General features: G+C 41.2%; 1 protein-coding gene across 1 annotated transcript; it reads left to right on the top strand.

Moving 5' to 3' along the window:
• Positions 1-2521: 2521 nt before the first annotated feature.
• adam17b (ADAM metallopeptidase domain 17b) lies at positions 2522-17432 on the top strand. The gene is made up of 18 exons (XM_008300706.1): positions 2522-2872; positions 5464-5596; positions 5684-5817; positions 6186-6274; positions 6523-6703; positions 7690-7820; positions 7903-7989; positions 8577-8687; positions 9644-9788; positions 9888-9979; positions 10132-10284; positions 11264-11463; positions 12248-12351; positions 12908-13042; positions 13574-13704; positions 13785-13952; positions 14128-14184; positions 14825-17432. The coding sequence occupies exons 1-18, from the start codon at positions 2782-2784 to the stop codon at positions 15191-15193; spliced, it is 2511 nt and encodes an 836-aa protein (XP_008298928.1). The 5' UTR covers positions 2522-2781; the 3' UTR covers positions 15194-17432.
• Positions 17433-17584: the final 152 nt, after the last annotated feature.

The raw sequence follows: 17584 nt of genomic DNA on the forward strand, positions 1-17584 counted from the left end.
GTTGACTTAAAACAACGTTTTTATGTCAATGTGCAGTCCGTCCACACAGACACATGTGGGTTGTTTGGGACTTCTTCTTCTGCTGCTGCTTCTTTTTGTCCTTCTTCTTCTTCTACGCGTTCCAGCAGACTGAACGCTCTCCAGCACCCTGCTGCCCCCACAGTCCACAACATGAACTACAATTTCTTGCACTCCCTGCTGTAAAAAATCAGAAATAACACACAGTTCAGAGTTCCTGCGGTCAGCATAAAGATATGTACTGCATTCAAGCTCTACTTTATATTATCACCATCTAAGAGATCTAACAAACAAATTAACTAATTAATTTACAAAATCTCAAATCAAAGTCGGATAGAAATCTCTCTGCTGTCATCCCACATTAAAACAATATTAGCACCACAATGTTTTTTCTCTGATAACACATGCTGTACAAGTTTCTGGAATCAAAGAACCTGGTAGGAAGTTTCCTAGCATCTCTGTAGATAAACTGACTGTTCCCAACTGTTTCTACATGACATCACAGAAAGGAAAGCTCAGGAAAACTAGACAGAAGTGGACTTAAATGTGTCTACAAAAAAGATAAAAATGAAGTTATGTTTAACAGATAAACCTGTATCTTAACCCTCCCATTACCTTCAAATTTACTGACATCTTTTATCCCTGGGTTCAGCTTGATCCCAGCAATTAAAACCTGCTGAAAATGATCATAATCCAAATTCTTTCTCCTTTACATGGGATTTCGCAAAGTTCCATTTTGTAGTTTTCCAACCAAGAGCGTTTTCCTTGAGCACCATCCACTGACATTATGCTTCATCATTCTCAATGTCTGAGCTGTCACAGAAACCAATTTGCCCATTTTGAGGTTCTGTTTCAAAGAGACAGACTGTGAAAACAGCACCTCGTCTGTGCCGTCATTTTATACGGATGTTCGGTGTCCACCCATTTTTAGGGAGTCAGTAATCTTCCTGTATCATTTTCAACCTTTATGAAGTCTCTCATAGGAGATTGTTAAATTCTCCTGGAAAATATCGTTCATGTGGATGCAGAAAAATAGAAAGTCATAGGCCAGAGGTCCAAAACAGACAAAGTTCTGGTGTTCACAGTTCAACCATGTAGGTGCAGCTAGACTAACTGTAAATCACAGGTGCACTTAATGTAGTTTCAATCAATGCATTTGTTTTTTAAACTTGTCAGTAGTCAGGGGTGTACTCACTTCAGGTGCACTGATTTTTTTTTCTCTTTGAGGCCTGTAATTTTGATATAATCTGTATAATATAAAAAAACGACACCCATAAAGTCTCCATTATATTATTCATGTACTATAAACATATACATAAACGTTATAGGCATATAAACACGTTATTGCAATGTGTTTAACAGTGAGTGTGGATGTTCAGACAGCATCTGAAGTGTTGTTTTCCTGCTGTGTCTTTACATTGTGAGGGACAGTTGTGATATTTCCTCCCCATCAGAGAGGTTTTTCTGTTGTATATGTGTTGGAGTAGAGGAGGATTTGGATGAGATCAGAGGTTATAAATAGATCTGCCAGATGTCTCTCTTATTCTCTTACATAACATGGACGACAGGCATGCTTTAATACATTTATATATTTTTTAAGGTTCATCTTGTTGAGCTTGTTTTTTTTTTTTTTAAAGTGAATCTTCCACCGCAGTAAGAATCACGTCCAGCCACAGTTTGGCTTTTTAGTTACAGCAGCTTTTCAGTGTTTCACTCACGAGCCCGTCAAGCTCGCGATAACACAAACAAAAAACTCTGAGAGGGGTTTCAAAATAAATGCGTTGTCTGAAAATGGAGAGAGTTTGGGGGTTTATGTTCTAATGCTTGTGTTTAATTTCCATTTTACTGTTATGTGGAGCACCATAAGCTGAGTCCTCAATAAACGTTGCCTTTAAGTATGGCGATATAAAACAAACTATAATAATAACAACCCGGTATTCTTTGAATTAAAAAACATTTAAGGCAGATAGTTAATATTTGATTTAAAACTATTTCTTCTGTATAGTCTAAACAACAACAACAACAGCAACAACAACAACAAAACAGTTACAACAACTGAAATGTGAAAAACTGAGTACAAAAAGATGTGAGTTGAGTAGTTGCGTTGATTTATTTTATTTTATAGATTGTATTCATTCTTCTTCATATTTATTTACTACTTATGATTTTTGGGGTAATTTTTTATTTGCTTCGTCGCAGGTCAGACTTTAACGTAGTATATTTTCTAAAAAAGTTATCTAAAAAAAACCTACTTAAATAGTATAAAAAACAGATTAATTACAATAAACAAAAAAATATTTTAATTTGTATTGACAGTTATGATAGTAAAGGCTAATTTGAATTAACTTTATTTTTTATAAACAGCTAAATTTTGCCACTTTTTTTCTCTGCTGTTATTGCTCAGAAGGATTAATTGCGTTATGAGTGTGCTGTTACATATTAAAACCTTCTGCTTTACTTTGAAGGCCGTCCGGTCCACTTCCGCTCTCCCTGCCTGCTTCTCGCCAGCTTTCCTCGGCTGCTCTCGGTCTTCCTGGTTCTGCGGGCTGGAGGCGTTTTTCTTTTTTTTTTTTTTTTGTCTGTCTCTAAACACAACAAAGACTTCAGCTGGAAGAGATTTTCCTCCAGAAATGCGTCTTTAATCTGAACTTTGTGTCTGAAATGGCGTCAAAGTGTTAAATCCGATGTGTGGAGACTTCGGGCAGAAACGAGCAGCGACCTCCTTCCTCCATTCAGTCCGGCTGTCACTTCAAACCGTCCAACATGCGACGGCAGCTCACTTTTATGACCGTTTTTATCGTTTTAACGGAGGCAGCCGTCTCTCCGCCCGCAGACACAGCGGGACAGGACTTCAGTAAGTGTCTAAAACACGTTTATAACCGTGTGGGCTTTTATTAATGTCTGTTTTCTGAAGTTAGCAAATGAAGCTAAAAGTAAAGTTGATGTTGGCTGGAGATGAGGGAGACCACTCCTGGTAGAAAACACTAGCGAGAGGTCCAAAATGTCCCAGAACAAGGCAAACATGTGAGTTTTAAAGTTAGATATATATGATAGTGAGTTAAAAGTTATGAAATAAGTCAACATGTGGCAGTAAGTCATGAATTAGTGAATCTTTTTGGTGTGTTTTATGACACCAAACACCTAAATTGTGACTTAATAAGTTCAATATTTGAGTTTTTAAGTTTACATTAGGACACACTAATTCAGAATTTGAGGTCACATCTCAGTATTGTGGTTTAATAAATCAAAGTTATTACCTGTTGGAGATTTTAAGTCTGGAGACACAATTATAATAATAATAATAAATAATAATAATACAGTCTTTTCCTGCATCTCATTTCATGTCAAAATTATGAACTAGTCAATCAAAGTTAGGTCAGGATAAGTCTTAATATTATAGGAGAAACTTACAAGATACTAAATGATGGATCCAAATATTACTAGTAAACTATTAACTAACCTTCGAGGTCACATCACACCAGAGTTATGAGATCATGTCAGATATTTGAATGTTGAGGTCAAAGTAGTTGAAGATAATGAATCAGAATCTGGAGACATCATGTCAACATGTCATCACTTGGTGAATGTGTTGTTTTTGTTGTTTGCTGAGTCAAAACTTCAAAAAATGATGAGATTACAGGTTGAAATGTGATCTTTAAGGCCTAATTATGAGATGCAAAGAAACTATTTGTGGCTCGGTGGATAGCATCGTTGCCTAGCAGCTAGAAGGTCGCTGGTTTGAGTCCTGGTGAGGACACCCAGGATCTTTCTGTGTGGAGTTTGATATTCTCCCCGTGCAATGTGGGTTCTCTTTGGGTTCTCTGGCTTCCTCCCACAGTCCAAAAACATGTTTATATTTTATATACTACTTATTTACTACTCACAGTGTTGTATAAATGTTATAAGATAGTTATTATTATCCAGATAAAAAGTTGCAGTTCACATGTAGAAGAACCCAAACATCCAAATCAAGGCAAGAGGCAAGTCAAAATCAGGAGATATTTAGCCAGAGTTTTGTCTTTTTAAGCTATAATTTTGGGTTACACCTCAAAACTAGAAATTAGTTTTTCCCAATTGCTAAAACATTTCTTGAAACCCCCCACCCGTTCTCTCAAAACCTTCAACACAAATCAAAAAACTCAAACTACATTCACAGAACCCCAGACTTTTCTGTCACAATCAAACTATCACCTCAAAACCTTGTGTTCAAAACCAAACAGTGTGTTCAGATCAAACACACAGCGAGTACAAATGAAGAGTTCATTTGCAAAAACAGAAAACTTATTTTTTGTTTGCTTGAGATAATATCAATCAAGCTGAAGTTGAGTGGATTTGACTCAGTAGAAATGACAAGAACAGAGATAACTTAAGTTCCATTGATATTGTCTCAGGCAGACGATGGAAAAGTGTGTTTTCTGAAGGTTTGTGAAGATGGAGTTATCTGTTTTTGCAAATGAACTCTTCACATATATCCACCACAGAGCATTCGTTGGACAGTACAGAACATAATTTAGTTTCTTGTAACTGCATTAAGCAAAAAAGTGTTGTAGTCAAAGTGATATCTACATTCAGCACTTTCATAACAAAAAAAATACAACAAAAATAAATGAAAAGCAGAATACTGCACAATCAAAGTCACTGAGGTTCATTCTCCAGCATCGCGGCCAGAGGACTTCATCCACGTCACAGGATTTATTTTCCTTTGCCAGACGACGGGGGAAGAACCCTCTGGTGTGTCGAGCCCAGCCTTGACAAGACTCCACGGTCACATCATCACAGGCCCGTTGTTCCATTGGCTCCACTAGCGTTCCCTGGCGTAGGGCTGTCAGATTTTATTCTGGTCCGATCACATCATTAGAAACGTGTGTTCAGTTTGGAGTTGTTAAAGATGACAGCTGTGTTGGAGTTGTGTTCACATTTTTGCTGCCAGTGTTTACAATTACAAGAAGATGAGTTTTTCAAACGGAGTCTAAGCACCAGAGCAGTGTTTAAGGTTTGGTCAAAGGACTGTTTGATTTGAAAAATGAATTTAGGCCACTGAGGATTCAGTTCAGAGAATGGGGCCTTTTAGTAATTGGGAAAAACTAACTGTGGAGTCTTGTCAAGGCTGGGTTCAAAACACCAGAGGGTTCTTCCCCTGTCGTCTGGCAAAGGAAAATATGGCCTGTGACCGGACCGCACAAAGACATGATGTTGGAGGAGGAACCTCAGTGACTTTTAATTGGTAGTTGGTGCTGTCAGGAGGAAGAGGAAAGTTGATTTATTCATTTATTTGAATTCCCGTCAACTCCTTGTCATGTGTGACCTTAAAACACATCATAGCAGCCTAGATTAGCTCATAAGAGTGTCTCATTTAGCCATAACAAAAGGTAATTTCTCTGTCAGATAAAGTAAGCAACTATAAAGGATGATAAACACGAACCTGCTGGTCTGTTTCCTCTTCAGCCTCTCTCAGGTCGATGCTGGATGACTTCGACGTCCTTCCTCTCGCCAGCCTGCAGACTCACTCCGTCCGCCGCCGCGACGTCCAAACTCAAACTCACGTGGAGAAACTGCTCAGCTTCAACGCCCTGCAGAGGTCAGACTCTACATTTCAGACAGCTTAGTGCCGCTTTTTCACCTTGTTTCATATAACCTGAGTGCCGTCTCCTCCTGCTGTGTGTAGGCAGTTCAGACTGTACCTGAGGACCAACGACGAGCTCTTCACTGAGGACTTCAGAGCCGTCGTCGTGGACGAGGACGGCCGAGAGCGAAGCTACCCGGTCAACAGACACAACTACTTCACCGGACACGTCATCGGTAATGTCGGGTTCAGAGGGCAGGATGTTTCTGTCTAATGAGACACTCACAGTCAGATCAGCTGATTTATAGTCATAAATTCTCCTTTTCTGCATGATGACATTAAGACAGATGAGTCAGACTGACTTCTTGAAACAAGAAAGAACAATGAGGTCGGAAGCAACGTGTTTTGATACTTGATAGTGTCCATGTGTAGAGGTCCCTGTGGAGGTTTTAGAGGTCTTAAGGTTCCAGATGTGCGTGATGAAGAGTTTAGACTTTCAGGCTTCTTGTGGATGTTGTCTGAAACCCAGTGACCTTCAAGGATAAGCTGTCAAGAAAAATATAGAGTATCACCAGACTGATCCTTTGGTTTTTTTCTCTTCCAGGGGAGGAAAACTCTCGTGTTCAGGCTCACATAGATGACCACGAGTTCTCAGCTCGCATCCTGACTGATGAGGCCGAGTACAACGTTGAGGTAAAACACAAATATAAGGACAAGGAGAGGTTGTCCACACTGACACTTCCAGACTCTCAGCACTTTATTGGGAATCCAAACAGTCCTCAAATCCGTCTATTAGATGTTTAGACCTCCCACATAGTAGGTGAAGACTTTGACCTGCTGGTGGCGCTACATGAAAAACCAAAAACCAACAGACTCACATTAACATCCATGAAAGTCCGCCTGATGTCTCCGCTGGGATTTTCCCTCTCTCCTCTGTTCAGCCTCTGTGGAGGTTCACGTCGGCGCCCCCTGATGGTCGTCTCCTGATCTACCGCTCGGAGGACATCAGGAACATCAGCCGCCTGCAGCAGCCTTCAGTCTGCGGCTACGTGACCTCGGACCCCAACCAGCTCCTCCCCGACAGCGTCAGAGCAGTCATGCTGGCCGAGCAGGAGGAAGAAGGTTGGTAGATGTTAGGAACAACCTGCCAAGAGGAGTTTCTCTTTTAAGTGTTTAGTCTTCAACTTCACTTATATATCAAGACTTCATTATGGTGCTAAACCAGAACCTAACGACTGCAGCTTTCTCCCAGCACAGTTCACTGTGACGTCTCCTCTTTTGCTGTTCCACACTGCAGATATGAAACTGATCTGCTTCAAAAATTGATTTAAAAACAAGAAAAGGCTTGCTGTGTTGTAACAATCAGTGCTGGTCAGCGCAAATTGTGTCGACAAATACAGTTCATTTCCTGGAGCTGCTTCACAAAACAAGGTTTCTGTGTAATTCGCCAACAGAAAAGTCTTCACATGCACACAGAGGTTTTTATGTCAATTCAACAGCTTTCAATGAATCATGAGCTTTGGAGCTGGAAAGAGCTTTCTACATACAAAAAGAGGTTTTGAATAGTAAAATGAGCTTTTGATATGAAGAAGGAGGTTTTGACGTAAACAAAAAAACAACAAAAAAAATATTGAGATTTCAATTTTTAAAAAAGCTTTCAATTAAAAAAAGAGCGTTCAAAATTAAAAAATAGGTTTTATTTTGAAAAAGATTTTGATGTGACCAAAAAAAATTTGTTGTAAAATAAGAGCAGTCTGCATGCTTAAAGTTACATGTCTACTAAAATGCTGCATGATCAAGTTGTAACGCCACCAAGATGAACAAACTCTAGTCCATACGGCGTAACTGACCTACAGCATCTAAGCTGCTGCCAGTAACTCAACACTTCCTGAAGCTGCTACTTAGTAAAAGCTTTTAGAATAATGGACAGTTAAAGGTACTTTCTGTGAAGCAACTAGTATTACCAGCATGCGAACATAAATATCAATATACGCTTAGAAAATAAGTAAATGAAATGGACACTTTCACCCACTTAGACAAAAGCTCCTACATGTTTATTTGAAGTCTTTTGTTGTGTTTTGTCCTGACTTTTGTCCTTTTCTGCTCAGAGTCTGTGTTCAGGGAGAAACGTCAGGTCCATGACCACAAGAAGAACACCTGTCCTCTGCTGCTGGTGGCCGACCATCGCTTCTTCAAACACATGGGCCGGGAGGAGGAGAGCACCACCCTCAACTACCTGGTCAGATAACCGTCCACTCAGCTTCAGTTTAACGGCCAACACCTTCGCCCCGTCACTTTAACCGCCTCAACTGTGCTTTCAGATCGAACTGATCGACCGCGTGGACGACATCTACAGAAACACGTCGTGGGATGATGAGTTCAGCGGTTACGGCGTTCAGATCCAGCAGGTGAGGAGTGTGACGTCGACCATCAGGAGCTAAAACTTGCCTTGTTAAAGCTGGTTTAAAATGAGCTGATGTCGGTCCCAACACAGACTTTAAACCCTAACATTGAACTGTGTGTCTGTTTCTTCACTTGTACAACTTAACTGTGACTTCGGGTCCACATTTGACAGCCACACTTGACATTTTGAGGAGGTCTGATCTCCTGACACGACTACATCCACCGCAGCTTAGAGATGAATGATTTGGGAAAAATATCTCTTTGGGATTTTTCTGACAGATATTGTGATTTATTTCTTGATGATCTAAAATATGAAACAGATTTAAAATATGAGATGCAACATTACCACGAGATGCATGAATTAGTAAAATCATCGACACACCCGTCAAAACCCTGCATCAGAGGCGCTGCATAATATATATCTAAACCACAGCCTTTTGCAGTTTGCCAATTGCATCGTTGCAAAATGTGATTTCAGTTTAAAATTGGCTCATCATTTACCCCTGTCAAAGTCACCTACATCATTAACTGTCAAAATGAACTAACTATCTGTGGTGCCGATGTGAATGTGCTGCTGCGTGTCTGCTCTCAGATCATCATAGAGAAGAGTCCGACTCCTGTTGCTCCAGGAAAAAGTCACTTCAACATGAGAGGAAGCCCTTTGAAGGACCGAGATGTCTGGGATGTCAAGAAGCTGCTGGAGGTAACACCTGACAGACATGAAGCTAACATGCTAACGCTGGCCGCTGTTGGATGTAAAGAACTAGACAGGTGTTACTCGTCAACACTTCCTGTGTTTAAACCCTGTGTTTATTTCATTTCCTGATAGTTTCTGACTTCATGACTCTGTAGCTCTCAAGTCCAAGCCCATTGCTTCAGACTGAAGATTTAAATCTTTTAAAACAACTCATAGATGTATACTTTAATTTTTGGAATCAAATTGTAAGCACAATTATAATAACATGTTTAAATAGGTGTAAATGCTGCTCTACCCACGGGTTCAGATGTCAGATACAGATGTGCAGTTATTAGCATGTGTAAATGTTATTCTAGTGACTGTTTGTGGCAGCAATACACTTTATGTATGTGTTTAACATGTGGGACCAAAAAAAGAAAAAAAAATACAATGTCAAAAATAGGCTTTTAAGAGGTTTTGATATGAAAAAAACAACTTTTCTTCTGTAAAAAAAAAAAGAGCTTTAGATCTTTGTAGTTTGTAGAGGTTTCAATGTGAAAACTTCCAAAGTGTGAAAACAAAGATCAAGATCTGTAAAAACAGCTGTTGATATGAAAAAAAGGTTTTAAAGTGAAGAGGAGCTATAAAAGAGGAAAAGAGATTTTAAAGAACTTTTAATCTGACCAAAGCACTTCTAATGTTATGTAAGAAAACAAGAGGTTTTGATGTGAAAAGAGCTTTTAATGTGAGCAAAAAGGCTTTAAATGTGAAAAGCAGCGTTTCATGTGAAAAAAAAAGAACATTTATTGTGGATAAAAGGTGTTTTAATGTGTAAAAGAACTTCCAGTGTGATAAAAGAGCTTTTAGAATGTAAAGTACATTCAGTGCTGCTTTGGTTCTGCACATAGGATTTGTTGTCAGCATGTTTACAGTAGTGAGTGTGGCGTCTGCTCTGAGATCTCTGCTGTTCGTTCTTCTTGCAGCAGTTCAGCGTGGACATCGCTGAGAAGGCCTCCAACGTCTGCCTGGCTCACCTCTTCACCTACCAGGACTTTGATGAAGGCACTCTGGGTCTGGCCTACGTCGCTCCGTCCAAACCCGACATCCCCGGAGGCCTCTGCTCCAAAGGTGCGTCCTGCTGCTTCACACAGCGGTTCTCTGATCACTAATTCCAAACAGTCGCTCTCCTCGTGTTCATAAATCCCACCTCGTGTTTTTGATCTCCAGCTTGTCCTTCGTCTACAAACGAGCACGGAGCGATCTACCTCAACACAGGCCTCACCAGTACCAAGAACTACGGGAAGACCATCCTGACTAAGGTTTTTATCACATGATAATCAGTCTGATCAAAGAATGAGCCAACAACACTATGAATCTGAGAAAGAAGAAGTAGCTGAGTGACAGTGGAAGTGAAAGAGTCCTCGCTATTCTGCTCAGAAATAATAAGCGCAGTTTGTTGTCATCTCCGCAGGAAGCAGACCTGGTGACGACTCATGAGCTCGGCCATAACTTCGGAGCAGAGCACGATCCAGACAACATCCCGTACTGCGCCCCCCGAGAGGACCAGGGCGGGAAATACGTCATGTATCCCATCGCCGTGAGCGGAGACCACGTCAACAACAAGGTGCAGCTCGCATTTACTCGCCTTCACATTAGCAAACAGAAATCTGTGTCAGATATCAACTGGTGTCCTAAAACGCGCAAATTCGGTTACTTTACACACACTAGCCACTAAAAACTAACTTCACAAAGCAAACACCACACATTTACACATCAGATTTCACGGTTTGAGTCTTTGCTCTTGTTCTTCTTGCCGACATGCAATGTTGGGCGACTGTATGGGTTGATTAAAATGATGAGCCTGGCCATTTAAATCGAGCTTTCCTGCCTTTTTAAAAAAAAAAAAAAAAAAAAGCCCTCTGCTAGGTGTCTCGGTTGTTAGCACCGTTGCCTCGCAGCAAGTAGTTTGTCAATTCGTCTCCCGGTGAGGACACCCGGGATCTTTCTGCGTGGAGTCTCCATGTTCTCCCCGTGCAGCGTGGGTTCTCTCCGGGTTCTCCGGCTTCCTCCCACACAGTCCAAAAACATGTTGAGGTTAATTGGTGATTCTAAATTGTCCGTAGGTGTGAATGTGAGTGTGCTTGGTTGTCTGTCTCTAAGTGTAGCCCTGTGATAGACTGGTTACCTGTCCAGGTGAACCTGCCTTCACCCTGAGTCAGCTGGGATAGACTCCAGCCCCCCACGACCCTAGTGAGGATTAAGCGGTGTGTAGATAATGGATGAATAATTTCTGCAGATTTATCAGCTAATCATTCATGATGCCAATCTCCCCTTCAAGTGTTTTCCAAATAATTAGATTTTACTTGTGGTGGCAGCTGACCAATAAAAATTCTAACAACTATGAAGGTGGACTTGTGGCTATCCAGTGTGTAATGACAGTCCAGTGTAGGGAACAACAGCTGTTAGATCCAGTGTCAGTGACCGAAGTACCTCAAGAACTAAGTGAAATGAATGTGGTCCTATACTGGTTTACTGAAAACCTGTTTCATCTTAAATCTTCACCATTTCTTACCAGTATCTGTGTCTTTCTCCTCTGTGTCCAGCTCTTCTCCAACTGCAGTAAGCGCTCCATAGTGAAGCGTCTGAGGACGAAGGCTCCGTCCTGCTTCAAAGAGAGAAACATCAATGTGTGCGGGAACTCTCGGGTGGAGCAGGGGGAGGAGTGCGACCCGGGACTGCTGCACATCAACTCAGACCGATGCTGCACCGACCACTGCAGGCTGAGAGTCGGAGCTCAGTGCAGGTCAGAGTGAAACCACTGTGTTCTCCTGTGTTTGTCCTACGATTTCATTGTTTGTCCAGTTTTTGTTTTTTTGTCATGCATTTTTCCATTGTTTGTCCTGTGTTTGTTCCATTAATGTACAATCTTTGTCCCGTGTTGTCCTCGTTGTTTGTCCCATGTCTGCCCATGTCTGTTTCAAGTTTATCCTGCATCTGTCCAGTGTTTGTCCCAAGTCTGTCACATTTTTGTCCCACATTTGTTATATACTCATCCCATGTTTGCACCAGTGTTTGTTTAATCTTTGTCTAATGTGTCCCATGTTTGTCTCATCTTGTTTGTCTTGTGTTTTTTACACATTTACCCCATGTGTCCATTGTTTGTCCTCAATTTTTACATTTTGTCCCATGTCTTCCCAGTGTTTGTCTAGTGTTTGTCCCATGCTTGTCTTGTGTTTGTTTTTTGTCTTTTCCCCAAGTGTGCACTCTGTATGTCCCGGTTGTATTGGGTGTGTCCCATGATGTCCAGCCTTTGTCATGTGTTTGTCCAGTGTGTGTCCCCTGTTTTTTGGTATTTGTCCCACATCTGTCCATTGTTTATCCCAAGTCTGTCACATTTTTGTCCCACATTTGTTATACACTCATCCCATGTTTGTACCAGTGTTTGTTTAATCTTTGTCTAATGTGTCCTCTGTTTGTCTCATCTGGTTTGTCCTGTGTTTTTTCCACATTTAACCCCTGCTTCCTGTTTGTCCCATGTTTGTCCTGCACTGTGACAGTCTGAGCTAATCGACAGTTTCCCTGTTCAGTGACAGGAACAGTGCGTGCTGCAAGAACTGCAGGTTTGAGTCTGAAGGTGAAGTCTGTCAGGAGCCCATAGACGCCACCTGTAAAGGACACTCCTACTGCACAGGTCAGCTTTCACGGCAAAAGTCAAACAACATTGATTATCAGGGATGTAACCAAGAACATTTACTCAAGTACTTTAAGAGTATACATTTGAGGTACTTGTACTTTGAGTATTCTCTTTTCAGGTCACTTTACACTTTCCCTCTACATTTCTCTGACATATTTAGTGACTCTGAGCAAAGTGGGATGATAATGGTAACAGCATTCTTATGAGACAAAGATACAGTTAAAGAGTAATTAAGTTTCCAACATTGAATGAACATTTATATCTAGTTGAAAAGCAGCTTTTTATTTGAATAAAACCACAAGTGAGCACATTATTAGTAAAATTGTGGTTAAATAGTATGATACTAAATCAAAGTCACTTATCAAAGCAGTAAGTGGTGCAGTAACAACAGGAATCAAGCTTCTTCTCATCATGTTAATAACACAACCTGTCATTTTAACCCAAAGGCAAAGGGATGAAATAGAAAGTGAGTGAAAATATGTCATAGATAAAAAGATAAATAAAAAAAACCCAGCCTTTAGGTAGAAATTAACAATCTGCTTTGTGTTGACAGGAAACAGCAGCGAATGTCCCCCTCCGGAAAACGCTCCCGATAAAACGGTGTGTTTGGACAACGGAGAGTGTCTGAACGGAGAGTGCATTCCGTTCTGTCAGGCCATCTTAAATCTGCAGCCCTGCGCCTGCAACGGTAGGACATTTCCCCGCTGTTCCTTGTTTGAAAACAGTTGTACGACAAATCTGAATCTGGATGCTACAAATTGACATGTAAATTGAAAATATGAAGGACCTAGTACTGAGCCCTGAGGGACGCCTCAAGTAAAAATTGACATTGATGAGTTTCACAATCTAGTAGAACTGTCATGAAAAGTTTAAATTCATCATACAAATGTTTCGTTCCATCCATATGGACAGATTTACAATTAGACAAGTACTATCTAGTGACAAATGGTTAAGACGTGTGAATCGACTTCGATTGCCTCTGGATGTGGTAGTATGTTACCTGTAAATGCTAACGTATAGATAAAGTGTTGACGTCTAAATGTGGTATTTATCTGGATGTGAGGGACAAATCCTTAAAGCTCCCCCATATCTTATTAAGACTTAAAGTATTGACTAATCATTTATACAGTTTAAAAACAGTATTGAGTGCTTTTAAAGCCAGACTGCAGTCCTGTTTTGTTTTTGAAGATAAATAGTGTGTATCTGCTTTTACCCCCAGAAACCAACTCATCGTGTAAAGTGTGCTGTCGGAGCAGCAGCGGCGTCTGCGCCCCCTACCAGGACCAGACGGGCAGCTTCCTGTACCTGCGAAAAGGAAAACCCTGCACCGTGGGCTTCTGTGACGGAGCGGTGAGACGATTAAAACGCACATGTAACACTTTTCATTAAAGATAGCAGGAGGCGTGACTATGTGCCTGCTGTGTCTGCAGGGGAAGTGCATGAAGCAGGTACAGGATGTGGTGGAACGTCTGTGGGACTTCATCGACAAGCTGGACATCAACACGTTTGGGAAGTTCCTGGCCGACAACATCGTGGGCTCTGTGGTGGCGTTCTCTCTGCTCTTCTGGGTTCCTTTCAGCATCCTGGTGCACTGTGTGGTGAGACTCCACTCTGTTCATTATTACACCTGTGATCCATCCTAAACATAATCCATTCATATATAAGAGCTGCAGGTGTTTAAAGTCAGAAGATGTCTCAACATCCCTGAGATGTTGGTGTTTCAGGTCTGAATGCGAGTCCTGTTTCTCACCCTGCGTCTCTTTGTGCTTTCAGGACAAGAAGCTGGATAAACAATATGAACAGACCACCAAGTCTCTCTTCTTCCCCAGCGTGAGTATAAACACATCGAACGCATCACTAAAAATAATCAGAAACATCTAAAAGCACAAGAGGTTCTGACATCTAAAACGCAGCAGACATATGTCAGTCTCTAATCTATTTCTCAATGAGTACTAAGTGACGGTGTCAGGAGGCGGATTGTTATAGTGGACAAAGATCAAAACATCCAGTTTTGTTCACTGAGAGATAGAAAAGCAGCTTCATCACATACTGAATTTACTAAATAAAGAACTCAAGAGTCCAATCAGCAAGATTCCTGCCCAAAGAATGTCTCCAAGGATTTAAACCACCTTGTAGCAGGAGAAACAAGACCGAATACTTGGGCTGGCCTACGACATAGCGGCGTTTTACACACAGCGATTTAAAAAAAAAAAAAAAAAAAGTCGTATTTACCGATGAATTTCAGTTAGAAATGGGTAGAACTAACAGGAAGCCGCATGTAAGGAGACCAACAGATGAGAGAACGACGTGACGGTGGATCGAAGCCGCTTTGAAACATGCTGCTGACAATAAAAAGCTGTTTAAAGCCAATACAGTGTTGATAAAGCACCATACAGCTGGTAGCTTAATTTACATTTTTCACAGTCTAGTAATTCACTTGTAGATTGACTGTGGGTGTTTATTTTCCCAGAATGCCGAGCTCCTCAGCAGCCTGGATTCGGCACCTGTTCGGATCTTCAAACCTCCCACCTTCCCCACTGCTCCCATGCGCTTCCAGCCCAGCGGCCCCCAGCAGACCAGCACTCCTCCGGTCCCCAGCGCTGGCCCTACCCCCCCACCTCTGGACAGCCCCCGCATGGCCACCATCCACGAGGACCCCAGCCTCGACTCCCACCTGGACGAGGAGGCCCTGGAGGAGGCGTTCGTGCGGCCGGTGGGGGCAGCCCGGCGCTCCTTTGAGGACCTGACGGAGAAAAGTGTGTCAAGTCGCAGCGAGAAGGCGAAGATGTTCAGGCTGCAGAGACAACATCAGATCGACAGCAAAGAGACGCAGTGCTGAGATTCTAAACGCTGCTGCACCTTCTTCCCTTTTTCAGTGTAGCTCTGGTCCCGCGTTAACAGCTGCTGCCAAACGTGTTTCTGTGGAAACAAAGATCCAGCCATGAGATAAAATCAGGTTTAGTTCAAGTCAGAAAAAACGTGCTGAGGTCAAACCCCATCCCTCCTCAGCTTGAGTCCACTTCAGGATCCGTCCTCTTAACACTTGAGACGATTCAGGTCAAACCATGTGTCTCAAGTCTGTTGCACCTCAGTACCGACACGTGTCTGTAGCAGCGACAATCAGCCAATCCCATCAGATGTTTTCTCACTTTTACTCAGGCAGTAGACTTTTATTCAAATAAGGTCAGACTCCTGCTTCTCTCAGATTTTAGAAATGATCTAAAAACGTCAAAAACTTCCTCCACTTTGATCCAGACTCGTACATCTCAACACACTCGTGTTAGATTCCTAGTATTCCATATTAATGCCAATACCTGGGCAGCCACGTTAGTGTTAGTTCATGAACATCCCACATTCATTTTTGTTCCTGAACTTTAAAAGTCGTTGTTGTTGTTGTCAGCTTCTCCAAAGCTGCAGAAGCATCTCAGGCTTCGTTCCAAATCACATACTTTGTCTCTTTCCTTTCAGTGCGTCCTACAGCTGCCCTTACAAACTATAAACTGCTGCACGCCGTGTGCATACAATCGCAACAGGCTACTTTGTCATAATATTGCGCCTTCCTCGTACGTCTGTTGCAGTTTAAAATACAACATGAGTTGTCATCTGTCTGCTTTCAGTGGCTGAAACTAGTTTACACTCGCACAAGACTCTGTGACGTGACGTAACTGTGCAGAGGATTGTGGGTCAGAACGGCCTGTAAAACATGCTGTCTTACAAAATCCGACCGGATGTGGGACGTCCTGGTATTTTGGGCATACTTACTTTGACATAATGTGTATGGGAACATACTAAATCTTATTTTGGCATCCCGTACAATAAGGTAACTTATATTGGGGGTTCCTGTGTGACAGCAGTGAAGGTGTTTACAGTTTGTGAGTCAGCTGAGCAGCATGAAGAGCAGGTTTACCAGCAGCCTGTTCTCTGGCTCGACTTTCATCACTGCTGCTCAAATGTAAACATCTCATCCACGTTTATTGCGACAGAACTCTGTCTTCTGTGTTTTATTTGAAGCTTTAGATATTTGCTTCCAGTAGTCACAGATGTAAAAGGTGCGTAGAGCTGCAGCAATTTGTCAACAGAACATCCAACGCTTCACCTTCTCAAGTGAATGTTTTACTTTTTACTTGGGATTCATCAATCGCGATCATTGGCAGTAAAATCTTTTTCACCAGCGAAACTCTTACGAGTAAAGTGCTGCAACGTCAGATGTCTCAGTGGGACTTGAACCCCAACAGTGTTAGTGCCTCGCTCAACCCGCTGAGCCACATAGTTTCTATATGTATTGCACAAAACATTTTATATCCCTGTGAAGCCCGGTGCTCTGCTTTCTGTATTTCATGTCTATTTCCACCAATCTCAGTGAAAATTAACTGGCAATGTTCTAAACATTTACAGTTTTTAAGAAAAAATATCCTAAAATTTATCAGTTTGAGGATTTGAAAAGTGAGAATTTGATTCTTTTTTTGGTCCTAAACTGAATATTTTTGGTCTCCTAATGTTTTATAATAGATTTTCATTTTTTTCTAAACCATTAGCAGCCATATTTTATACAGAATTTATAAAACAAGAAGTTTGACAATCTCATTGTCCAAAAGTGTGTCTGAAAAATTCTGCAAAAACAGCAAACAAAACAGGATCATAATGTTGACGTATCCATGGATCGTTTTTGTCTGCAGAAAAATGACTTGATTTGTTTTTCAGACTCATAATAAACCAACATCTGTCTCACTTCCAAGTCTGACTGGACACAAAAGAAGCTATAAACCAAACTTCAGTCAAAAAAATGGCATTTTTACAGCTGTGCATTTATTTTTAGTTATGATAAAATCTGTTTGTATTGTATCAAGTGTCACATTTTTTACGTTTTCTTGTTTGAACTGAGAACCAGGCTGCTGTTAAAGTCTTTATTTTTTAAAATGACAATCAGTCAATGTGCCTTCTCTTCTTCTGTGGTATTCAGATGCACTGCAGTCAGTATTTTTAACGTTGTGTTCTTCTATGCAGATGATGTTTTTGTGTTTAACATGTTTACCTTCAGTCACACTGTGATGTCTGTTTTTTGGATGAGAAATAAAAGTTATTGTTGAATAATAACCGAATGTCCTGCAGTGTTTCTCGTCAGATGTCAAAGGACCTCTGTGTTTTTTAAAACTGACCCCTGTGGGTTAAAGTGGTCTGTTCTGCTGCTCCCATAACAGGAGGTTGAGGTTTTGGTGTTTTATGTGACTTC

Source organism: Stegastes partitus, unplaced genomic scaffold (assembly GCF_000690725.1).
Source record: "Stegastes partitus isolate 25-593 unplaced genomic scaffold, Stegastes_partitus-1.0.2 Scaffold1578, whole genome shotgun sequence".
In the NCBI taxonomy this organism is placed as follows: domain Eukaryota; kingdom Metazoa; phylum Chordata; class Actinopteri; family Pomacentridae; genus Stegastes; species Stegastes partitus.

Excerpts from the sequence above, each read along its gene's own strand:
- adam17b (XM_008300706.1), top strand. The coding sequence starts at position 2,782 with ATGCGACGGCAGCTCACTTTTATGACCGTTTTTATCGTTTTAACGGAG. Across the intron at positions 6,704-7,689 it reads GGCCGAGCAGGAGGAAGAAG|AGTCTGTGTTCAGGGAGAAA; the intron begins GTTGGTAGATGT and ends TTTTCTGCTCAG. Across the intron at positions 7,990-8,576 it reads ACGGCGTTCAGATCCAGCAG|ATCATCATAGAGAAGAGTCC; the intron begins GTGAGGAGTGTG and ends GTCTGCTCTCAG.